This window comes from Rhinoderma darwinii, chromosome 3, assembly GCF_050947455.1.
Source record: "Rhinoderma darwinii isolate aRhiDar2 chromosome 3, aRhiDar2.hap1, whole genome shotgun sequence".
NCBI lineage: Eukaryota > Metazoa > Chordata > Amphibia > Anura > Rhinodermatidae > Rhinoderma > Rhinoderma darwinii.
Window position 1 is genome coordinate 124,868,133 of NC_134689.1, and position 19,275 is coordinate 124,887,407.

The 19,275-nt window shown below is 41.9% G+C and overlaps 1 protein-coding gene across 1 annotated transcript in view; it reads right to left on the reverse strand.

Moving 5' to 3' along the window:
- Positions 1 to 19,275, reverse strand: part of STAB2 (stabilin 2) — a 125,387-nt gene that overhangs the window by 78,855 nt on the left and 27,257 nt on the right. Inside the window, exons 10-22 of the mRNA XM_075856671.1 lie at positions 19,084 to 19,214; positions 17,192 to 17,271; positions 13,533 to 13,682; positions 12,804 to 12,947; positions 9,773 to 9,835; positions 9,570 to 9,686; positions 9,361 to 9,414; positions 8,984 to 9,064; positions 5,413 to 5,565; positions 4,669 to 4,731; positions 4,490 to 4,585; positions 2,850 to 2,936; positions 699 to 810 (exon numbers count right to left, since the gene is read on the reverse strand). Coding sequence (XP_075712786.1) covers positions 699 to 810; positions 2,850 to 2,936; positions 4,490 to 4,585; positions 4,669 to 4,731; positions 5,413 to 5,565; positions 8,984 to 9,064; positions 9,361 to 9,414; positions 9,570 to 9,686; positions 9,773 to 9,835; positions 12,804 to 12,947; positions 13,533 to 13,682; positions 17,192 to 17,271; positions 19,084 to 19,214 — 1,331 coding nt within the window. The remainder of the gene's footprint in view (positions 1 to 698; positions 811 to 2,849; positions 2,937 to 4,489; positions 4,586 to 4,668; positions 4,732 to 5,412; positions 5,566 to 8,983; positions 9,065 to 9,360; positions 9,415 to 9,569; positions 9,687 to 9,772; positions 9,836 to 12,803; positions 12,948 to 13,532; positions 13,683 to 17,191; positions 17,272 to 19,083; positions 19,215 to 19,275) is intronic.

Sequence of the window (19,275 nt, forward strand, 5' to 3'; positions counted from 1 at the left end):
CTATCTATCTATCTATCTATCTATCTATCTATCTATCTATCTATCTATCTATCTATCTATCTATCTATCTATCTATCTATCTATCTATCTATCTATCATCTATCTATCTATCTATCTATCTATCTATCTATCTATCTATCCATCCATCCATCCATCCATCCATCCATCCATCCATCATCTATCTATCTATCTATCTATCTATCTATCTATCTATCCATCCATCCATCCATCCATCCATCCATCCATCCATCCATCCATCCATCCATCCATCCATCCATCCATCTATCTATCTATCTATCTATCTATCTATCTATCTATCTATCTATCTATCTATCTATCTATCTATCTATCTATCTATCTATCTATCTATCTATCTATCGTATAGTGTAGAAAATCGGTTAGTTGCCTTATAGGCAAATTGTGTTTTGTCATAAAATTACCCGTCACCTACTAGGGCAAATATTTTTGTTTGTCTTTCTTTTTTTTTTTTGTATTAGTGGCGTATGAAATCTGGGCTACAGACTGTAGAGTGCAATACATGAAGAGTGAATTTGATTGCAAGGAGTGTCTTGAGATAGAAAGAAGCTCTCCAACTTGTTAGTGTCTTATGGTATTAACTCACAATTGCATATGCCTTCAAGCTGCCCTATTTCATAAGCTTAGGATAATACAGTTATTGGTTACCAAACTACACTTACTTTTGTCACAGCGTAGCCCATACTTGTCTGTATCCAAACAACGCTGACAGTTAGAGCCAGTATATGCCTCATCACAGACACAAGTCCCATTCCCTGTCATTCCATCCATACACTGAAGAAAGAGGAATAATACATAATTAGTAAAGATGACAAAGAACAAAGTTTTCCAGCATTTTTACATACTGCTGAAAAGCAATGCCAACTGTCACTGACCATCTGCCAACAAATACACTAGTATGACATGTATAGATAGATATATTTCCCTTACAGGTATCCGTGAAACCTGCGGGTACCTTGGAAATGGGTTAGGGGTTCCGGTTACGCAGAAGACAGCAGTGACAAGAGCTATTACTTTTACAGTAAGCATGGCTTACAGTACACTGCATAATTGAGTATGCCGCCTCTGAACATAAAGATATGTTTCTTTTTCTAATTAATACTAAACATATACTTAATAACAACATAGAATGATATGTCAATAATATCTGTAAAATAAAGAAATTCTGCAACTTTGCTTGTTGACAGACACAGTCTCTAAGGGGGGAATTTATTAAGACTAGTGTTTCATACGCCAGTCTTAATCTCAAGATTGTTGGAGTACAATGTGCCTAATTTATTAAGAGGCACATGCCTTTTAATAAAATAGGCGCATAACTGGCCGTTTGTGCGCTTGCAAGTCAAATCTACGCCAATGGTGAGCTGTCAAAGATTTATGCTACAATTTACACCAGTTTCTGGTGTAAATTATCATAAATTTGTCAGGCCATGGTTTGGACTGCCCCTTTTGCTAAGCGAAACATTTTTAAAAAAGTGGTGGCAGTGGCGTAAAAGTGAAGGACACATTTGCGCAAAACGAGCATATGGCAAAATTTGCCTCTGTTTTTATGCCACTAAACTGTCATACATATGATAAAAGATTCCCCTAAAAGCATTTCATTACGTTCCTAAAATTAAGTGAATGAGTTCATATTTTTTTTTTAATCAGATTACTGTACAGTGCCTGTGTAATGATGAATAATTCCCAGAATAAAATTCATCATCTCAAGCAATACTGTGAGATTTAAACTCTGAAGCATGCAGAAACATCACTGTAGTTCTGAAGTAGGCTATAAGTCAGGATCAGTACAAGATAAGTAATGCATTGTATTAGTAAAGTTGTTACATTTAATGTCTACTAGGCTTTGTTCACACCTGCATCAGTGTGTTTCGTTGCTCAGCTCCGTCAAAAGAGCAGATCAAGGGAATAACGGAGGCAATGGCTCCGTTACATGATGGATACCATCGGCGGCCGACATAACCTATTGACTTTAATGGGTCCGTCAGCAGTGGCGTAGCTATAGGGGTCGCAGCGGTCGCAATTGCGACCGGGCCCCCGAAACCAGGGGTGCCCGTGGCCCCCTGCACCACATCAATAAAAAGTTACTATAGTAACTGGGGCCGCGGGCCCCTGTTACTATAGTAACTGACAGTAATTACCCGCCTGGTTCCAGAGTGCAGCGAAGGTCCTGACGTCACAGTGATGTGCGCAGCACATCCCGACCCTGGATAGAGTCAGGACCTCCGCTGCGTCTGAAGAGTAGGGTAAGATTAATATCCCTGTCTGCTGAAGCTGATAGGTCGGGACCCCGCGAATCAGCTGTTTTGAAGGGGCCGCAGCGTTCATATGCTCACACTGTGAATCCATGTCGGCGACTCACAGTATGAGCAAGTGAGGGAAATGAAGGGGAAGCCATCAATGTTTAGGGACTGGACAACCCCTTTAAGCCTACGATGTAGCAGGCTTAGAGGGTCCATGAGACAGGATCACAGATTGTGTGATGCTGTCTGCTGGGCCGTGTATCTAAGCCAATCACATGGTAGGCTTAGGAGGGCCCAATAAGAACTTTTGCATCGGGGCCAATGAGTCTTTAGCAACACCCCTGTCCGTCAGCTTTCCGTCGGTGTGTTCGTCGTTTTACCGGAGACAATAATGCAGCATGCTGCGCTATTTTTTTTTGTAATCTCTGCTGGATCTGCGACTGATGCCCCTAACGGAGCCTCCAATGCAGATGTGAACAAAGCCAAAGTTTTATATGTTAAATGCAAAATAGTGTTCACAGGTGAACCTACAAATTGCTGACTTCACTCAACCATTTTATCCAGTAAACCTACCTCTCCATTTCCTGAGCAGGGGTTAGTAAAGCCACCGGGACAAGGTCTGCATTCAGGGCCATAAAATCCTTTGCAACACTTGGGCACCTTAAAAAGGTTATAAGCCACATGAGTTAAACTGGCTCAAAGTCACACTTTCACCACATTGGTTTTGCTTTTGTTTTTTTTATTCACATTAAAAGTACATACAGTATATGGGGGACACACAGTGGCGTAACTACCGCTATAGCAGCCGTAGCGGCTGCTACGGGGCCCGCAGCGTGAGGGGGGCCATGCCAACCGCCGCCATGGCCCCCCCCATTGCTGGAGGCTCCGCTAGCAGCTGCTATGGCGGCTACAGCGCGACGCCACTGAAGGGGTTGTTCCTACAAAAGACATGCATCCCCTATCCACAGGATAGGGGATACATGTGTGATCGCTGGGACGCCCAGCGATAAGGAGAACGGGGGACCGAAAGTCCCCCGAAGTTCTCCATGACAAACCTCGGACTTCCGGGGTCTGTCTGCAGCTCTATAGAAATGACTTGCGCACCGGTCGCGCTTGTGCGCATGAGTGGCCATTTTCATTTTTATTGAACTGCGCAGACGCCGGAAGTCCAAGGTTTGTCATGGAGAACTTCGGGGGACTTTCGGTCCCCCGTTCTCCTTATCGCTGCCAGCAATCGCACATGTATCCCCTATCCTGTGGATAGGGGATGCATGTCTTTTGTAGGACAAGCTATAGGCGTTTTTTTGGGGAGGGGGGCTATATGGCGTTATCTACAGGGGGGGTCTGTATGGCGTGATCTATAGGGGGGTTCTGTATGGTGTTATCTACAGGGGGGGTCTGTATGGCGTTATCTACAGGGGGGGTTCTTTATGGTGTTATCTACAGGGGGGTCTGTATGGCGTTATCTACAGGGGGGTTGTATGGTGTTATCTACAGGGGGGACTCTGTATGGTGTTATCTACAGGGGGGACTCTGTATGGCGTTATCTACAGGGGGGACTCTGTAGGGTGTTATCTACAGGGGGACTCTGTATGGCGTTATCTACAGGGGGGACTCTGTATGGCGTCATCTACAGGGGGTGTCTGTATGGCGTTATCTACAGGGGGGTGTCTGTATGGCGTTATCTACAGGGGGGACTCTGTGTGGCGTTATCTACAGGGGGTGTCTGTATGGCGTTATCTACAGGGGGGCTGTATGTTTTTATATACAGGGGGGATTTGGGGCTGTAAGATGTTATCTACAGGGGGGCTGTATGGCGTTATCTACAGGGGGGCTGTAAGGCGTTATCTACAGGGGGCTGTATGGCGTTATCTGCAGGGGGCTGTATGGCCTTATCTACAGGGGGGATTTGGGTCTGTAAGACGTTATCTACAGGGGGCTGTAAGGTGTTATATACAGGGGGTTGTGTATGGCGCTATCTACAGGGGGCTGTGTATGGTGCTATCTATAGGGGGCGCTGTGGGGTGGAATCTATAGGGAGGCACTATCTACAAGGGGGGGTTGTGTGATACCCAGCGGAGGGGGGGGGCCCAGTCAAAAGTTTGCTATGGGGACCAGTCTTTCCTAGTTACGCCTCTGGGGACACCCAAGTATTAATTATTAACATAAGTAAATTCCTGTAATGTTCCTAATGAACGAAGAAGCAGGCTTACCGGTACAGTTACGTTGCAGTATCTTGAGCAACCGCCCACTGAAAATTCACTATCCATAACAGATCTTCGGTAGATACATTTGTGTGTAAAGAGAGACTAACAGAAAATGAAAGATATGTTATACCCATTCACAAGTTCTAGAATTTCCAATATATTGATAATAAGATCCTAGTTCTTACTGTTTCTGCAGTTCCTAGTGGACATCTACTGAAGAGGACCATAGTACACGAAACACAAGAGCCCTAATGTAAAAGTATAATTGTAACTTGTATGCAGTGCATAGCTGAAAAACCATATGCATAAAAAGATGCATAAATTAGTGAAATTGAGGAAAGCATAATACAGTAAGATTTCATTAATTCGATATTCGATAATTCAGAGTTCTATAATCCAGCAATGGTATCCAGCCCAATACTGAAATTTAGTGCAAAATTTTACAAGCCAAAAAGCAGAAAACTGATTCGAAAAACACAATTAGGAAATTCCTCTGATTCAAAAATATACTGTAGAAATATTAGTAGATTTTGTTATAACATTTTACTTTGAATTGCCTACCTAAAGGGTCACAATTTTTACAAGTGAGTTTTATATATTTTTCTATTACCATTCAAAATATCTTATGATCTGGCACCTCGGGTCCTATCAATGCTGGATTAATGGAATTTTACCATATTCTTGAATAAAATTTATACCACAATAAAATCTCTGTAAGATATATGTTGTTATAGGAATTTCCTATTAATGATGGAGCATTGCTTTTCTCTTTACTTATAGGCAATACTGGTTCTATAGACTCATTGTTTAAAGTGTAGCCACCACATTATGGCCACCCACCATCCTAACACATCAGGAATGTCCCTCCATTATTCACAATAGCCCGCTAATTATTAATATAATTAAATTATAATGAAAAATACACTCACAGGTTTTATCTCATGCTTAGTCTCATCACATCTATGTGGTAGTATGGGAAGTATAGAAGGCGGAATGAGAACACCATCCAGAGTATAAATCCGTCCATTCTTCGCTGCGACATCAGCTTCTTCAACCTCTTCCCCATTGACTAGAATTTGTCCCTTTTAAATAAAACAAATGTGTGTGTTGACAAATACTGTACCGTATTCACATATGTAAAACATTCATTAACGCAAGCATAGCATTTGGTATCTGTAAAGTCATCTGTTTAAACATTTTCCATATACTATGTGTTGTAGACTTTTTTGTATATGTATATTTTACAGTGTTTCATTTTGCGCTTTTATTTCTGTGCCTGAATAATAAAACTCAATGTGTCAGAATGGGCCCTTTAAATGAGCTGGTATTGATATAATGAGACACAGGGGGGCTCATGTATAAAAAGAACTAGTATAACCAATAATATTCTGTCCATAAGGCCCAGTTCACACAGTTTTTTTTACGTGCAAACAGAGTCGGAATCAGCTCCAAAAAATTTGTCGAAACTTCCTCCCATTAATATAAATTGGAGGCAGAGTTTTTTTTGTTCCCGGGCGGATTTTAGACGCTCACGGGGAAAAAAAGCAAAATGTCCTTTCTTGCCGCAGTTCCGCCTCTGACCTCCCATTGAAATCAATGGGATGCAAAAATAGCATTTTTTGCTGCGTTTTTTGCCTGTGGTGCTGAATGGCTGCTGGCGAAAAACGCTGAATTCCTGAAAATTTTTTGAGGCAGATTTATTTGCTTGCAAAATACTTTGTGTGAACTAGGCCTAACTGTGATTATGTTAAAGAAATAAGCATGTATCTAACTGCTTTCCAAAGTAACAACATTGTTTTTGATTGTTCTAGACTTTGTTTGTAACCCCACAGTCTCGTACTCTGCGCTTCCAGAAAACATCTCAATCATTATCAATGTTTCTAACAACTACCAAAAATATGTCAGGCAGCACTAGATATAAAAGTTTCGTATATATTCTGAATGCAAATTAATTTATTGAGAACTGATCTGAAAGCAAAATCAAAGAACCAAAACATCTGCTTTATGGCATCACTAACAGGATAAAGTGAAAACGCCTCTCATCGACAAAGTGGCCAATTTGTTTTGTCCCTTTACCTCAACATGCTCCAAATACTTCAAAGTGTCATTGCTTGCAATAGCGGATCATCATAGGGCGTTGTAGTTTTGTTGCGTTTTTGCCGCGAATCGCGGCAATCCCGAGATGAAACAGCATTGTATATGTCTTGCAAAAGGACCTTTAGACATAAGGTCACATGACCTCATCTCTGAAGTTCTTGCTACTGATTAGAGACCTGCTGGTCACATGACCGCAGGTCCATGAGCAGCAGCAAGACCACAGAGAAGACTGAGATGAGCTGCTATGTAAGTATAAGGCTGGATTCACACGAGCATGTTCGGTCTGTAAACGACGGAACGTATTTCGGCCGCAAGTCCCAGACCGAAGACACTGCAGGGAACCGGGCTGCTAGCATCATAGTTATTTACGACGCTAGGAGTCCCTACCTCTCTGTGGAACAACTGTCCCGTACTGAAAACATGATTACAGTACGGGACAGTTGTCCCGCAGCGAGGCAGGGACTTCTACCGTCGTACATAACTATGATGCTAGGAGCCCGGCTCCCTGCAGTGTGTTCGGTCCAGGGTGAAAAAGCCGCAAAAATAAGCGTGCAGGCAGAGGAAAATCTGCCTCAAAATTCCAAACTGAATTTTGAGGCACATTTTCCTCCTGCAAAAAACTCTGTGTCAACCCAGCCTCAGGGGATGGATTTGTTTAAGGGGTCTGTATTTAGGGGGTCTGGTGTGGGGACTGTATTTAGGGGGTCTGTTCTAGGGTCTGTATTAGTTTAGCGGTCTTTATTTAGGGGTCTGAATTTAGGGGTTTGGGGTCTGTATTAGTTTATGGAGTCAGTATTTAGGGGGCCTGGTCTAGGGTCTATTAGTTTAGGGGTCTTTATTTAGGGGTTTGTATTTAGGGGTCTGGTCTGGGGTCTGTATTAGATTAGGGGGTCTGGGGTCTGTATTACTTAAGGGAGTCAGTTCTGCGGTCATTATTAGTTTAGGGAGTCAGGTCTGGGGTATGTATTTAGGGGGTCTGTATTAGTTTGAGGTCTGGGGTCTGTATTTAGGGGGTCTGTATTTAGGGGTCTGGGGTCTGTATTTAGGGGGCCTGGTCGAGGGTCTGTATTAGTTTAAGGGTCTTTATTCAGGGGTCTGTATTAGTTTAGGGGGTCTGGTCTGGTATCTGTATTAAGGGAGTAAGGTTTGGGGTAATTATTAGAGTAAGGGGTCTGTATTTGGGGGTCCTGTCAAAGGTCTGTATTTATTTAGGGTGCTTGTTCTGGGGTCTGTATTTGTTTAGGGGGGTCTGGTCTGGGGACTGCAATAGTTTAGAAGGTCCGGGTCTGTATGTATTCTATGATCTAGTTTGGGGTCCAAATTTATTAGTCTGAGTAAAAGGGGTTGTCCGGGCACATCGATAGGTCAGCAGTATAAAAAACGTTCTGTTCCCGGACAACTCCTTTAATGTATGGGGCTGGGCCTTGGTGTCTATATTTGTGTATTTCTATGGAGGCTGGAAATGGCTGCAGAAGTGATGGGCAAAGATGTCTCATCAGGAGAAGTCGCCATAACGGTCTGCGTCAGATGGAGAAGAAAAAAAAATGACCCCCATCAGAGAAGAAGTCACTTGTGAGTCACTGGATCTATGGGGGATCTGTTCTGTGGTAGGAAATCCTTGTATTCTACATATCTTTGTGTACCCAGGACTAATAGACAAATGTGTGTTACCATTCCCATTGTCAAGAGGAAGTGTCCCTGAACAGTGTGATACTGTCAGCGATGGTTGGAGACTGTCAGTATGTAGGGACACAGCCCTTTGACAAGGGGAATCGTAACACCCATTTGTCAATGCTCACCCAAAAAGGAGGTGTTCACTATAGACACAGCAGAGCGGCTTTGGGGAAGGGGGGCCCAAGTTTGTGGAACAGCCCAGGGACTATGATAAACTTTATCTGCCACTGATTGCTTGGTCAGCACGGGGATAGCTACCACTTTGAGAGATTTTTAGTGATCATAGTGGCTGATAGAGGGAGAGACTGAAATTCAGACACATAGGGCAGTAAATATCATCATCATATCTATTCCATTGTCTGAAATAGTTATGTACTCATCTGAGAATGGGGCCCCATTTCAACTTTTGCTGTGGAGAACCATGGTTAGTTGGTACACTTGGTCGGTTATAACCTCTTGAAATTGCTTAAAATTTCATTTGCTTGAAATTGAGATAATCTCCATAGATCCTAAAAAGTATCAGTTTTAGCATGTAAAATATTTCTATTATGTGTGATTATCACTAATATTCAAAATTTTGCAGCCACTGTACTTATTTTCTTTTTCTGTCAGGTCTCAATACTATTGAGTTGAAATTTGAAAGAGAATAATGCTAAAAATAAAAAAAATTCCATTTCATCATATACACCACAACATGCTACAGGTGAGTAACATATCTCCAATACTTACATTGCTTGTTGTTTGAAACTGGATTAACTGATTTGCCATACTCATAATTTGAGTCGAAGAGATGATGTTTGCAACATCCAACTGACGAAAACATAGTGAACTTTTATTAATAAACAACAAATATTTATAGCAAAATGTATGATAATGGTAAGATCACACTGACTACAGAACAGAACAGTCTGACCCGACTTCTTCACATGTTCAACCCCACAATGTGATGCCCAGAGTAACAACCAGTGACCACAGCTATTGTGTCTATTGCATGAGAACGTGGTCACCAATACAATAAGTTAATGACAGATGATTAGAAGGACAAGAGGAAATGCAGGAGGGTGGACGGCAGCATGTTAAAATATATAAAAAGAAGTGCCACTAACCTGAGCAGATGAAACAATGTGGTACCTCAACAGCTCCAGGAGTTTCCTAGAGCCCTATGTACATATAAAATGCAAACAATTAAACACAATACCATACACTATTTTGACAAGGTTAGTTGTCAGTTGATTAAATTACTAATAAAGCAGATGTTATGTAACGTCATAATATCATAATGACTTGCTAGGGCAATGTAAAAAAGCTTCTATACCTCTTTGGATAACAGGTAATCTAATGTTCCATTTTCCATTTCAGACAGTGCAGCATTGTTGGGTACAAAGACTGTGTAGGGTCCATCCTTTTCTAGATCTGGCCCAAGGTTAGATTTCTGTTAAACATAATGTACAAGATTGTAATATTGCAAATCTATAGTTAACAAGAAAACTTGAAAAGATCTAAGAAAAAAAAAATTACCTCCAGCAGAAACCTGAAACGATTGTATCTACCATTTTCCTGAAGTATTTCCATGATTGTCTCCTAAAAATAAAATTAACACATTTTGACGCTGCTGATGTAAGAATGAAACAGGGTTCACAGTACCAATTCAACCTTCAGTACTCATTAGCCAATACAGTGAGATAACCTGTGCTTTATCCCCCTTTGATCTGCTACACACTGAAAATAAAATAATCATTTTAGGTTTACTTACATATGAACACTGTCTTTTTCTATATTAATCTGATTAGATAGCTGAATGGATGTTAGTAACCATAAGCAACAATGTCCATAACATAGAGGCAGATCAAGCGGCTGCTATGGGGCCCCAGAAGAGAGGGTCCTGCCCAGGATGGCCTTATCACTTTTTAATAGGTTGTGAGAACCTGTACAGGGATCCCCTTTCCATAGGTGCTACAACATTAGCCATCAATGGTGTGTTAAATTAACCCAGGGATCATGGAAAACAAGCATCAGGTAATCCTGTTTTGGGTGTTTAGGGGTGTGGTGGTGTCAAGCGAGACACAATGAAAACTATGCTATGGGACCATTGACGTGTGCCCCTGACCATGAGGATCAAATAAGTGATCACAGGGGCATAGCTAGGGGGGCAAGTGGGGGATGTGCCCCGGGCGCAACTAGGAGGGAGGGAAGTGGTGCGCCAGGCAGCACAGGCCCCCTCATTCCTGATGGACCCTGGGTGACTGTCACATTCATTTGTTTCTACATCCTATGACGCAAATACAATTGAATACTATGGCAGAGCAAGGAGCTAGCTCCCTGCTATGTCATTCACTAAGGCACTGGGACAGAATCCCTGTGCAGGCCGGCACGATGACATATATGGATCACGAGAAGAGGCTGTGTGTCACTATTTACAGGAGGTGTGTGGCACTATCTACAAGGGGGGGGGGCTGTGTGGCTTTATCTACAAAGAGGGATGTGGCTTTATCTACAAGGGGGGTGTGTGGCACTATCTACTAGGGGGGAGTGTGGCAATATCTATAGAGGATCTGTGTGGCACAATTTACAAGTGGGGGCTGTGTGGCACTATCTACAGTGGGGTGTGTGGCATTATCTACAAGGGTGTGTGTGGCACTATCTACAAGGGAGGCTGTGTGGCACTATTTATAAGGGGGGGCTGTGTGGCAGTATCTACAAGAGGGGTGTGGCACTATCTACAGGGGGGCCTGCGTGGCACTATCTACAAGAGAGGGGGTTGTGGCATTATCTACAGGGGGGGCTGTGTGGCACTATCTACAAGGGGGCAGTGTCGCACTATCTTCAAGAGGAGGCTGCTCATTGTGTCACCATATAGTCTCATTAGCCTCAGTTCTACAATCTGTTTTAGCCAGGCACACTGGCCTCTTTAATTTATGTTCTTTTAATTTATTGTTATGTTAACTACGTTATATAACTATATTGCTTGTAAAATGTATAAATGGTTTTATGCTCGAGTTACATTAAAAAAAAAATTGCCCCTCATTGATTGGTAGAGAAAGCAAACATGGCGAGGGGGAAGGAAATGTCGGCAAAGAAGTTGGAGGTGGGGGGCGGGGCGCCCCGGGTGCAGGAGATCCTAGCTACGTCTCTGAGTGATCATGTATGTCAAGAAGAACTGCAACCTACACTTAACCCCTTAATGACCAGCCTATTTTAGACCTTAATGACCAAGCCATTTTTTAAGTTTTTCCATCGTCGCATTCCAAGTGCTATAACTCTTTTATTTTTGCGTCGACATAGCTGTATAAGGTCTTGTTTTTTGCGGGACAAGTTGTACTTTTTAATAGCACCATTTTGGGGGACATATTATTTATTGATTAACTTTTATTAACTTTTTTTTGGGGGGGAATAGAAAAAACCCTGAAATTTTGCCACTCTTTTTCGCGTCTTAAATCAACGGCGTTTACTGTGTGATATAAATAACACCATAACTTTATTCAGCGGGTTGTTACGATTGCAACGATACCAAATTTGTATAGTTTTTGTATGTTTTACTACTTTTACACAGTAAAAACGCTTTTTTTTCTAAATTATTTGTTTTTGTGTCTCCATATTTGAAGAGCCGTAACGTTTTCATTTTTTCGCCGATGCGCTTGTATGAGGGCTTTTTTTTTGCGGGACGACTTGTAGTTTTTATTGGTACCATTTTGGAGTCGATGCAACTTTTTGATCACTTTTTATAACATTTTTTTTAAGTCAGGATTCACAGAAAACAGCAATTTTTCCATAGTTTTTTAATTACATTTTTTACGGCGTTCACCGTGCGGGTTAAATAATGTTATAGATTTATAGTCGGGGTCGTTACGGACGCGGCGATACCAAATATGTGTAACTTTTTTACTTTATTTTGGTTTTTTAATAGTAAAGCATTGTGTAAGGGGAAAAGCTGGGTTTTTCATTTTTTTTCACATTTTTTTTTTCATTAACTTTATAAAAAATTTTTTTTACTTTTTTACTAGTCCCACTAGGGGACTATAATATGCGATTCTCCGATCGCTATTGTAATACACTGCAATACTTTTGTATTGCAGTGTATTACTGCCTGTCCGTTTAAAACGGGCAGGCATCTGCTAGGTCATGCCTCCGGCATGATCTAGCAGGCAGTCGCTCCAGGCAGACTTGGGGGCCTTTGTTAAGCCCCCGGCTGCCATTAGAGACACAGACACTCGGCGATCGTATCGCCGGGTGTCGGTAGGAGAGAGCGGGAGCTCCCTCCCTCTCTCCAAAACCACTCAGATGCGGTGCACGCTATTGCGCACCGCATCTGAAGGGTTAAACGGGTGAGATCGATACTAATATCGATCTCACCTGGCAGAGCATGGACGCTCCCAGCCCTCAGCTGCCTCTGGCAGCTGAGAGCAGGGGGATTTGACACTCCCTGCTCTGTTTACTTTATCCTGATGCAGCGCCGTGAAAAGGCGTATGCATCAGAATAAAGCCCATTAGTGGCCGCCGTTAAAAGGCGTATTGGCGGTCACTAACAGATTAAAGAGAATTCAGAACTTACCTTAGTGTTGCTTTCCAGAGTTGGTTCCACAAAATCCATAGCCCTATCAATGATATGTAGGATTCCATTGGAGGCAATTATATTTTTCTGTAGAATTTTTCCTCTCTTCTTGCCTCCACGAATCCTTATTTTCAACTCATTATCCTAGAAATTAAAGTAAACTGTAAAGTCCTTCTGTGTTGATGAATTCAAAACCAATTCTTATGTAATAAATATATTATTTGTCAAAAACATACCAAGCAGTACCAAAAAGTATGTTAAAATAGAATGAGCTGGGGAACATATTTAAAGTGGATCTGTCGCCATAATATGCTCCCATTTTTAAGGTTTAGCTGTACTATTAGCACGAATTCCATAAAAAATATTGTGGTTTTCAAGTGAAAGGGACTGTGGTGTAAAATCTTGAACAGCTACTACAAAGTACTCGTGTGCAAAGTATGAGCGAGAAGGAAACCATGTAGAGAGTGAAGAGGCAGCCCCTTCAAATAGCTGGTCTGTGGGGGCGCAGAGAGTCGGACCCTCGTTGATCTAATATTGATGGCCTATCCTAAAGATAGGCCATTCATTTTATCCCTTCCCATTGTGGTGGCATCAAAAGGACTTTGCTGCTTTTGAATTTATAATAAAAACCTCCAAAACGTTTAAAAAAAATTGTCGTTTCTAAACTGCATTGTGAAACATACGATACGAGGTTAATAGTAGAGATTGATAGAATATAAATATTCTCACCGTGTCTCCAACTATTATTTCTCCTGATTTTCCAGTCAGTGTATAAATTAAATCTGTGCTGTTGAAATCTTCAGCATTCAGCTGCCCAGCAATCATATGTAGCTTGATAAAGTACAGAGCATTTTCCTTATTTGATTTAAGACTCCTTACCTGAAATAGAAAATTCTGATTTACAAACACTTGATTCTATGTACAATAAAACCATAGCCTATAGCTTTATCAAATCTAGTAAATGTACATATTTATGTGGAAACCTAGAAGTTGTGCAGAAGCCAGATGAGGACTAAAATATGAATTATTAAACATGACCTCTGTATTCGGGTGCAGTCACACACGGCAGAATTTACTGCAGAAATTTCTGCAACTGAAAATCAGTTCTATTCATCTGAATGGAACTTGCAGAAATCTATGCACCTGTTAGGGTATGTGCACACACACTAATTACGTCCGTAATTGACGGACGTATTTCGGCCGCAAGTAGTGGACCGAACTCAGTGCAGGGAGACGGGCTCCTAGCATCATAGTTATGTACGATGCTAGGAGTCCCTGCCTCCCCGTGGAACTACTGTCCCGTACTGAAAACACGATTACAGTACGGGACAGTTGTCCTGCAGAGAGGCAGGGACTCCTAGCATCGTACATAAGTATGATGCTAGGAGCCCGGCTCCCTGCACTGAGTTCGGTCCGGTACTTGCGGCCGAAATACGTCCGTCAATTATGGACGTAATTAGTGTGTGTGCACATACCCTTAGACGTATTGATTTTCAGTGGCAGAAATTCCTGCAACAAAATCTGCCGTGTGTGACTGCACCCTTAGGGTATGTTCACACGCTAACGCGAAAACAGCTCCTGAATTTCAGACGTTTTTGCAAGTACTCGCGTTTTTCGTGGCGTCCATTACGGATGTAATTGGAGCTGTTTTTCATTGGAGTCCATGAAAAATAGCTCCAAAAACGTCCCAATAAGTGAAATGAACTTCTTTGACGCGAGCGTATTTTTACGTGCCGTCTTTTGACAGCGACGCGTAAAATTACACCTTGTCTGAACAGAACATCGTAAAACGCCTGAATTACGTCTGAAAATAGGTTGTGTGCACATACCCTTAAGGATCTGTACGACATGGATCTATAATACAGTTGGGTGCATAAGGCCTACCACAGGAATGCAGGTTACTAAACCTCAATGTTCATTAGACATGTAATCCATTGACAACAAGTAAAGTACACAAAGGCAGGCAATAAAAGAAATGCAGTAAACAGTTCACAAAGATGGTAAATCCATAACTCCACTCCGAAAGGAGGGACATACAGATAAATACATTTTCATTTGAAAAACATTTTTTTAAATATTATAAATTTGCAGGCGCTGACAAGAAAATTAGGCTTTGTATTTATATGTGTCCGCAACTCAAACATATTGGAGCTAATTTATCAACCTATCTATGCTTATTTTCTGGCATAGAATAGTGGCAAAAGGGTCAAAAATTCAAAATTGCGACTTTTGCCAACCTAGGCACTTGTGGAATGGGGCGTGACTTCAGAAAAGGGGGTGGGGCCATAGCAGTCCAATTTGTTTTCATTTATAATGCAAATCTGGAGTAGATTTCACTCTATGGGTCATAGCATGGTAGAGGTCCATGCGGGGCCCCCTACGGGATAGTTAAATTAAATAAGATAAAAAGAAAATTATACTCACCGCTCCTTCTTCCCTCCAGGGTCCCCTCATCACTACAGTGCAGTATCAGGACGTTGTATGCGACTCAGCACTGATTACGTTAAAGTGCTGTATCGCATATAAGACCCTGACGCTGCTCGGTATCAGGACTTTGTATGAGTCGCCCTGGAATGATGAGGGAACCAGGAGGGGGAGAAGAGGATAAGAGCAGTGAGGTGAGTACTTGTTTTTCATTTTATTTCCAATGTGGAGCGGAATTGTGGCGCCTGGCAGAAAATTGTGACACATTTATTTAGAGGCTTAGGCATTGTTAAAATCCAAATTTTTATTAATCCAATTTGTGGGTTATTCATTTTTATTTTTTTATTTTTAAATTCTTTGCAGTTGAGTGCAATGTATTGATTCTTTTCAGGCAGAGAGGCTAGCTGTGGAGTTCTTCATTAGGTTTAGGCCCTGTTTACATCATGTTTTTTTCCTTCCGTCAGAGGTATACATCGGGTGGAGTCCCAACGTATTCCTCCAACAGAAGGCATTGTATAGACACACAATGGGATACGCAGCCCAAACTCCACGTACTCAGCGCTACAATTTGTCCATATAGTGGGATACGTCGCCTGAATTCACCGGGCATAGCGCTACTTGAAGTGCTGTTCCCAGAGAAGTGATGGACAGTGATGTCAAGGGCTTACAACTATGGAGTCCCCTCTGGCCAGGGACTCCTATCTTGGTAAAGTCCTTGACGTCCCTGTCCATATATGGACAGTGATCTCAGGGGCTTTGTGATGGCGGAATAGCCGGCCAGAGGATTCTCTTCCTAGTGGGAGCCCCTAAAGTCACTGCCCATGTATGGACAGTGACGTCAGGGGCCTCTCCAGTCCTCGAGTCCCCAGGAAGAGCGCTACAGATGCTCTGGCCGGGGACTCCTTAGTTGAAAGACCCTGACATCACTGTCCATACATGGACAGAGATGTCAGAGGCTTCCAACAAGGGCTGGAATACCTGGGTCGAGCTCCAGCTGATGCTCTTCCCGCCCATTCCAGCCCTGGGAAAGCTCCCCAAGGTATAGGTTTAACGAATACCTGTGATGGATGCCATACAGTGGCATTTGTCACAGATAGTTTTCCAAAAAAGCATACCGCGTAGTGTAAGTTTTTTGCGTGATCCCCCAGGATAGAATAGCGTAGTATACTACTTAATTCCTTCTTTAAAAAAAAAAGGTATTCCAGCCCAATGGACGCGAAAAGGACACTCTTTTAGACTCTGTCAGACTAATGGATCCCTATGGACACGTTTAACATGTACGTAGGGAGCTTTCCCAACATGCGCGCTAAACATAGGGCCAAAACATCATGTGAACTTAGCCTTACTGACAGGAAGGCCAAAAAATGTCTGCCTCCATGACTTCAGCTGACCATAAACATTAGATAAATGTTGACGGATTCTGCTCATGTAATGTATGTAGGGGCAGTCTGACTATACATCAAATGTCTGTTGTCATTGGAAAGAAGGATCAGGTATGTTGGATTTCAACATACCTGAACCTTACCCCGTTACCCTGGGAGATAAGCCACTACCAAAAGTGTCTGACAGCGTCTTATACCCCTCTCCCTGATAAAATAAACATGCACGCTTGGCTGATCTGAGCGTCATGTTTCTGGAGAGATAGCTGTCAAGTGAATCAGTGTTTGGCTGACAGGCAACTTTTTTGGATGACCTGTCCATATCGCACATATTTTCGGTACTGAAAACATGCAGAAGAATGGTACATTTGTGAATGTTATTAGCAGCTCTCCTTATCAACAGCACTTTTCTTTACTATTAGGTTTGTTTGCTGCATAAACAAGTGTAAGAAACAAAATGGAGTCAAGTGGTTTAATTTACTTTAGACTACCTTCTGTTAATTTTGATATGTATAGTAAATATTTAACAAACTGTAATTTTTTACCTATTTTTTCTAAGTCATATTAATATAAATATATACTTACATCCTTTGCTTTGATGCCTTTGTTTATAGGTACTAGAACAGTGAATGGTCCAAGTGAAGACAGTGGCCAAGAATACACCTCTTTGAAAAAAAGGAACAGATAAATTTGAATACTTTATTTAGGAAGAGAAACAACGTATAGCTAGATTCACACACAGCGTTTACTTTATCAAAGTCAGTGCCCTCTTGTCTTTTGAGGGGATTTTACATGGAACAGCTTTTCATCATATTTTTTGTATGGGCCATTTATATACTTATAAAGATTTATCGCGTCCCCCCTCTTCTGAAAACTAAAGGCCCTTTCACACAGGCCGATAAGCGGCCGATGCAGCGACCGTCGATCAACGAGACATCGTTGGTCGCCGCTCGTTTGCTCCTGTCACACGGGGCTATGGATGGGGACGAGCGCATGTTACTCCGATCGGGAGATGTGCTGCCGACAACGATAATATTTAACTTTTTTAAAACAATACGACCAGCAGATGATCGAGCGTTTGCTCGGTCATCTGCTGATCGTTCTCCTGTTTACACAGGGCAATGATCGGCAACGAGCGTTATATGAACACTCGTCTGCCCGATAATCGTCCTGTATTTAATGTAATTATTTTAATCTTTCCTCATAGCTAAGATTCTCCATACCCCTTATCAGTTTTGTTCATTATCTGATTTTAAGAAAAGTAGCCTTTTTTTGTCATTTTCAAGAACACCATACGTAAGTCTCAGTTTTTCCAGCTCATTGGCCCAGATGTACTAATACTGGTGTTTCATACGCCAGTCTTAGTCAGAAGCTTGTGGAAGTAAGATGCAAGCAATTTATTAAAGGGTAACTAACTTTTCAGAAAACTTCTGCCATGTTATAGTGACATGTCAGAAGTTTTGATCGGTGGGGGTCTGGGTACTAAGACCCCCACACCGATCGCTAAAATTAAGCGGAAGGAGCGCTTGGGTGAGCACTGAGCCGCTTGGTCTCTGATCGGCTTTTCTCCGAAAGCCAATGTAACAGCGTACGAACTCAATACAAAGTCTATGGGCCCGTACTGTGTTACATCGGCTTTCCGAAAAAAGCCGATCAGAAACTATGCGGCTCAGCACTCACCCAAGCGCTTCTGCCGCTTTGTTTTAGCGATCGGTGGGGGTCTCAGTGCTCGGACCCACCACGGATCAAAACTTCTGACATGTCACTATGAAATGTCAGAAGTTTTCTAAAAGGTTAGTTACCCTTTAAGAGGCCTCTTAATAAATTATTTGCATCCTGTGCCGTCCGTGCGTCTGAAAGCGAAATCTATGGCAGCTCCGAGCTCCGATATATTTAAAGTGTAGCTAAACGTTTTACAAACTTCTGACATGTCGTAGTGACATGTCAGAAGTTTTGATTGGTGATGGTCCGAGCACTGAGAACCACACCAAGCGCTAAAAAGAATGTCATAGTGTGAGCGCTCAGCCACTTAGTTTCTTCTGTTCAACTTTTTCCGGAAAGCCGATGTATCGGAGTACGGGCTCATAGACTTTCTATTGAGCCTGTACCCTGATACATTGATTTCCGGAAAAGTCGTACAGAAACTAAGCGGCTGAGCGCTCACACTATGACATGTCAGAAGTTTGTTAAACGTTTACCTACACTGTAGCCCCACCCCTTTTTAAAACCACCGATCTTTTTTTAAAAAGTATTGGGTGCGGTATAAAAGTGAAAAATGTTGCAAATTTTTGCACAAAACAGTCGTACGCCTAAATTTGCAGCTTTTCCCACCACTAAAGTGGCACAAATCGCTTACTAGATGAGGGCCATTATGTGTTATATTAAATTTTATTTTTTCTATATTGAAATTATGGTATTTAATGGTTCTTTAAAAAAACCTTGGTTAACAATACATAACAAATTACAGCAGCACTTACCAAATAAGCTTATAGCAATAGAAAGCCTTCCCTGCCACTGTCCTGGTTCACTGTTAATTTCTCTCATGCGTTCCAAAATGTTTCCATAGCATATGACGCCATCACCGGAATAACCCTTGTTACATGCACATCTGTCAAACATGGCAGATGTTATCATAAAAGATCATTTTCATGAGACCATTAGCTATATAA